The 6,543-nt window shown below is 43.7% G+C and overlaps 1 protein-coding gene across 1 annotated transcript in view; it reads right to left on the bottom strand.

Annotated features, from left to right (window-relative positions):
• Positions 1-3,840: 3,840 nt before the first annotated feature.
• LOC308363279 (uncharacterized protein) overlaps positions 3,841-6,543 on the bottom strand; it is a 32,024-nt gene continuing 29,321 nt past the window's right edge. Inside the window, exons 4-5 of the mRNA XM_080836084.1 lie at positions 5,613-5,783; positions 3,841-5,052 (exon numbers count right to left, since the gene is read on the bottom strand). Of these exons, the coding sequence (XP_080692210.1) occupies positions 5,045-5,052; positions 5,613-5,783 (179 nt within the window). The 3' untranslated portion in view covers positions 3,841-5,044. The remainder of the gene's footprint in view (positions 5,053-5,612; positions 5,784-6,543) is intronic.

Below are 6,543 nucleotides of genomic sequence, written 5' to 3'. Positions count from 1 at the left end.
GCTAACCCAGAGTTAATATTAGGTAACAGCCTAGTGTTGCTAGAGATTGAAATACACACACACACAGACAAACCAGGGACTCTTTGGACCCATCCAGTTTTACCCCACCAATGAATATTGCTGATATAGTTTATCGCTCATTTTCAAATATTTCCCTGTGCTCTGATTCGAACATAATACGCTTGTCCACCGCTGTCCTCTCCATTTTTGACGTAGGGACACGACTTCGGAATTAGTATGTAATAGTTTCAAAATAGAAATAAATGCAACGCAATTCACAGATGCATTTTGGGATTCACAAATACATTTCACACGATGCACAAATAAATGTAACGCGACTCCAAAATGTATTTCCTGATTCACATTTAAATGTGCAGATGTAATGAAGTATGGTCACATTCAGTCATACCTTCAAATGTACCTTCATGTGATCTGATAGGCTGCACAGAATCTCCGGTTGAAAAAACGTGAATCAAGCCCTGTCAGAAAATCTTCAAATAAATTCAGGGATGTCTACAAATGGTGAGCGGTTAGTAGGCGCATGTCCGTTAGTCTGTAATCAAATTAAACAGTGTTCATATTTGTGAATGGCGTGACATTTAAATGTGAATCAGGACACACCCATGAATCACATTTATTCTATTCTAACTCTGTACACAACAGGTCTCAGTGCTTCTCTTGTCTTGTCACAAAGGCAAATGATGAAGGGTGTCAAAACGCTCAGGACATGTTTGAGAATATGGCCGACTCCACAGGATTATTATGTTTGAGAACATGGCCGACTCCATAGGATTATTATGTTTGAGAACATGGCCTACTCCTTAGGATTATTTTGTTAAAAAGATACTGCCAACTTCAAACAAGATGTTATGTGTGAACACCTAATGGGTGAATTAATTTGCCAACTACTGCTCTGAAGTAGCTCACCTGACTAAATCCGCATTAAACCATTTTCACAGTCAGCTTTTCTCTCCATCTCCCCCCTTCCTCTCCTCCTTCACCTACATGTTTTAAAGACTTAATTTTTATGAAACTGACAGCTATTTCTCTCGGCTGCATTTATGTGATCTATAATTCAAAGCACTCCAACTGTCTCGCTTTCGCTTCTGAGATGCCCACTTATTTATTTACATGACTGCTGTATGTAGAGTACTTATTTATTTCCATAGACTGCTGTATGTAGAGTACTAGTTCAACAACAAAGGCACCAGCTCGACATGCAACTGCCTGGGGGCAGCCATGACTGACAGAGCCCCTCTGCTTGAAATGGAACCAGGAGTTACGGGAGCCAGTTTCCCCGCTTTTTCATCTCAGCACGCGTTCACCTGCGAAACGGGAAAATCAATCGGGACTGATGTGTGTGAGGACAGTGTGTGTCCAAACAGCGTCGGATCAGGCTGCCCTTATTGTGTCGGCTTCCACAGCTGACAGATGGACAGGCAGAGAGAGAGTGTGTGTGAGTGTGTGTGAGCCTGGCCTTCCCTCTTCTCTGATGAAGCCAACCTCAATAAGAAGAGGTGAAACTGATGGCATGTTTGCCTGCAAGTTGTCAACTTTGATGTCAGTATTGTGGATTGTTAAGCCGAAAAAAATGGCCCAGATTTTGCTTTAGCTATGAAGTGTAGCCTGAAGTCCTCAAGCCAGAAAACACACACACACACACACACACACACACACAGACACACACACACACACACACACACACACACACACACACACACACACACACACACACACACACACACACAAACACACACACACACACACACACACACACACACACACACACACACACACACACACACACACACAGTCTGGGTTGAGAGGTTGGTGGGGGCGAGTTAAGAGTTATTAATCACTATAGCTTTTGCAGCTCATGAGTTTGGGTGAACATTTCTGTCCGGGATGTCACAGGCGCCAGACCCGGATCAATTCCACTCTGCTTGAGTCCTGGGTTCTGGGTTCTTGTTCCGGGCTTGTGAACTGTGCGTCGACGGCGGGGGCCAGCCATGGATGGCGCACCCTCCCCTGTGACTCAGCTATTTAGAGCTCCGCTTTGAAACTTTCCTGCTGCTGTTGACACTACCGTGAAAAAGAAGCTGCAGTGTTCTCTGGGAAGAATGCTGTTCGTCGCTAATTAGAAAGTGTTTTCATCAGGCAAGAAAACAGGGCACTGCCTTTAATCATATGGTAATGTATTGGTTGCAGTGACTTGTAAGAGATGAAAGATTTTTTTTTTTCAATATGCTGTTTTGTTTTCCAAACATCTTCACTGACACTTGGTACAAATAAAAATAGAAAAGTTAACACTACTTTTGAAAACTTCAAGATTTTTGTTGTGCCGTGCTTAAAGTCAACTGCAACCTGCACAGCAAGCTGATGCTCCAAGCAGGGACAAGTGATGTTGATATCCTAAATGAGGCTCTTAGTTTGTGTGTGTGGAAGCTGGCCTAATGGCCAAATTAGTGGGGGGAAAACACATTAAGCACAAATTGTTGAAATCAGTCAATCTGATCTCGCTCAACGCTTTGCTTGGCCAGATTTTGTATTTACCAAGAAAGTCACACACACACACACACACACACACACACACCCTGACTTAATTCCAGATGATCAGAAAGTTAAGCTCTGTGCAGGTTTGTGACCAGGTGTGGTCACACACACACACACACACACAGGTGTGGTTTTCACTGAGGCGAAACACTCTGCCCACCTCTTCATTGACCTTCACGTTTTACTGAGCTCCCAAATGACACCATAAGGTCTGTCTAACTCCTGTTTGGATTCAGTTCAGTAGAATTACCACAACTGAAAATCATCCATTACACAGACATCATAAAGGCTCCCTTTTCTGTCCTTATGCTACCTTCTTTAGAGGGACAGCTCTGATCAAATCTCAAAATTAATAAAACATCTGAGCTCCGAAAAAATTCTGTATTGCACCAGGCCCTGAATGTTTTATTGGTATGGAATGAGCATATCTGGGATAAAGGGCACTTAGCGAGAGAGGACCTGTGCCACGAGGTCCCTGGTTATCTGGAGACCGACAGAGGCAGATGAAACAAATATCCATCTGGATCTGAGATTGGAAGCGGAGGGTATTTTTAACCGCAGGCTTCTGGGGGCCTCTTCTGCTCTGATTCTCTCGAGTGGAGGCCGCAGCGTCCCAGTGGAGGTGCCTCTCTGTGTGTGTGTGTGTGTGTGTGTGTGAGTGTGTGTGTGTGTGTGGTGTGTGTGAGTGTGTGTGCGTGTGTGTGTGTATGTGTGTGTGAGTGTGTGAGTGTGTGTGTCTGTGTGGTGTGTGGGTGGAGCCTGCAGGGTCCCAATGGAGGTGCCTCCGTTCGCCCCCACCAACCTCTCAACCGAGACTGTGTGTGTGTGTGTGTGTGTGTGTGTGTGTGCGCGTGTGTGTGTGTATGTGTGTGTGTCTGAGTGTCTGCCCCTAACATCCTCCACACACAGAGCTGAGTAGGGAGCCCACGAACCTTGCAGGTCCCTAAGCAACACCGCACCACAGGTGTGTTTGCTGATACACTCACACACACACACGCACACACACACACACACACACAGACACACACACATATACACACACACACACACACACACACACACACACACACACACACACAAACACCCACACACACAGACACCCACACACACACAGATGCACAGCTATGGTCACAAAACACTTACGTCCTTGAATGTTCCCTTGGAAGAAAACAGCTGTCTCTTAATGTCGCTGTGATCAGTGCAATCACGGAGATCTTTTCAAAATGACATTCAAAACAAATCATGCAAAATCACACAAAACTTTAATATGAAAAAGGACAAGGAATATGATTGCTGTAACAGATTAACTGTTACTGCATTGTAGTAATGTAACTCATTACTAAATCAACATTAGCTCTCGTCAGTACCATCTATACTTGGCTCAAATACTGCACTTACATTCATGTCATGCAAAACAAATAAGCAAGTTAGAAACAAAAAAACAATCGAAGAAACAACAAGAACCCAGTCCCATGTCTCGGCTCTATTATAGTAGCATATTATAAAAGCAATAAAGAGAGAGAGGCCATTCTTATAACCTCTGCAATGATAGAAAAAGAGAGAGAGGCCACTCTTATAACCTCTGAAATGACAGAAAAAGAGAGAGAGGCCATTCTTATAACCTCTGAAATGACAAAAAAATGACTGAAAGGAAAAAGAAGGTGTAGCCTTGGTGGGAGGTGTGGAGGCCTCATTCTTTAGGGACGGATCTAAAGGCATTGCCAATAACGCCCTGGAACTGGATGCTCATACACGGCAGGTCAATTATTCAGCGGTGGTGTGTGCCCGTGCCAAAGGGACAAAGGAGAAGCAGTGGTGTGTTGCGGTGCCCGTGCCAAAGGGACAGAGGAGAGGCCGTCAGAAACAAAACCAAGTACTTTTTATGGAATTACTGATTAAAAAATCTAACCATAATAAAGCTATTACCCTAATACATGTTGTAACTAAAGTACTGATGTACTGTACAAATACAAAACATTAACATATATTATCCTTAATTCATTAAATGTATAGGGTGTGTGTGTGCAAGTATAGATACACTACATAAAGTGGGGCAATGGCAGGTAGTATAACAACTGGATTTCCTTTCAGAGCTTTAGGGCTAGCTGTTGTGTCTGTATTCGTTTATAATTAATTTAGTAATTGATTATTATTAAATTATTTGACAGGTAATACTAAAGTACTGGAGATATGGTGCTTGATTTAAGCAGAAAGAGAAAGAGAGGCAGTGTGTGTGTGTGTGTGTGTGTGTGTGTGTGTGTGTGTGTATGTGTGTGTGTGTGTGTGTGTGTGTGTGTGTGTGTGTGTATGGTTTACTGTGAGAAATAATTGTAAAAAGCAACAAAGACATCCTGACAAAAAAGAAATGGATTTGGTCGTCAGCATCACGAGTGGAGCCCCGTCTCAGTCCCCCATCTTAGGCTACTGGTCCAGTGGACACAATGAGTCATTCATCAGCCCCTGCGGCCAGCACCCAGCCATCCCATGGCCTTCAAACATCTATAAGAGAGGGAGAGAAGGAGGGAGAGAGAGAGAGAGAGAGGGAAGAAGAGAGGGGGAGAGAGAGAGGGGGAGAGAGAGAGGGAGAGAGAGAGGGAGAGAGAGAGGGGGGGAGAGATAGGGAGAGAGAGGGGGAGAGAGGGAGAGGGAGAGAGAGAGAGGGGGAGAGAGAGAGGGGGAGAGAGAGTGAGGGAGAGAGGGCGAGAGAGAGGGACAGAGAGATAGAGAGGGAGATAGAGAGAAAGCAGACATAGAGAGAGACAGAAGGAGAGACAGAGAGAGACAAAAGAGACGTCCTTCAAATCTCCACGCACTAGGTGTGTTCTAGCTGACAGGAAGACAATAAAACAATAGACAATAGGAGTGGATAAACAATCCTTCATGGGCACCCACGCACATTGTTCCCCGCTGGCATTTGCCAATTCATTGTTTCCATTACTCCACCACATCTCAGATAAAATAGTTCACTCTCAATTAGGTGACAGTATGCGAAAAGGAAGAAACAGCCTTTGAAACAGCGCTGATATATATATTGCACTTCTTTATGTGACGTCCCTCACCTTCGTCCAGGTCCGCTTCGAAAGAATGGCCGCCTTTGAGCGCTGCGTTGGCGGAGTCGGCCCAGGTGCCCTCCTTGTCCTCGTGGGTGAGGTACGAGCCCTTGTGCTTGAGCATGTAGCGGAACACCAGAGCCCCGCACAGGAACAGCAGCAGCGTGGCTAAAATGACGCCTGCGGAGGGACAAGAGCCAGGACATCACAACCAAACACAGGCACACATTTATTACAGGTATTGACTTATACACACACACACACACACACACAGAGACTTATTACAGGTCTTGGCATATACACACACACACACACACACACACATACTTATTCAAGGAATTGGCACACACACACACACACACACAGACACACACTTATTCAAGGAATTGGCATACACACACACACACACACACACACAGAGACACACACTTATTACAGGAACAGCAGCAGCGTGGCTAAAAAGACGCCTGCGGAGTGACAAGAGCCAGGACATCACAACTAGACCAGTCATCCCAGGCACAGTTTATTTTATATAACCTATTACCTACCTATCTTATTTACCTATAACCTATTCTATGCCTAATCATGTTTATTAAACTACCTTACTCAGTAACTGTCTTATCTAAACATGTTTATTTAACTACCTAACTCAGTTAATGTCTTATCTAAATCAGTTTTATTGAACTAGCTAATGTTTATTTAAATACTTTTTTTCAATTAATGTTTATTTGAACTGCCTAATTACATTTTTTATTTGAATTATCCATTTTTAAAATGAAATCATTTAAATGTTTATTAAATTGACCTAATTCTTAACTTTGAAACACAGTTCAGTTATAGTGTAAATCCATGTTGTGACCAGATATCCTTATGTTTAGAGATACGTGAAGTCAGGGTTTAGTCATGTGTAATAATACATTCTTCACATGAGGCGGTACTT

The sequence above is a fragment of the Sprattus sprattus genome (genome assembly GCF_963457725.1).
Source record: "Sprattus sprattus genome assembly, chromosome: 3".
In the NCBI taxonomy this organism is placed as follows: domain Eukaryota; kingdom Metazoa; phylum Chordata; class Actinopteri; order Clupeiformes; family Clupeidae; genus Sprattus; species Sprattus sprattus.
Note: the sequence above shows the minus strand (reverse complement) of the source record. Positions and strands in the feature narration are given on the sequence as shown.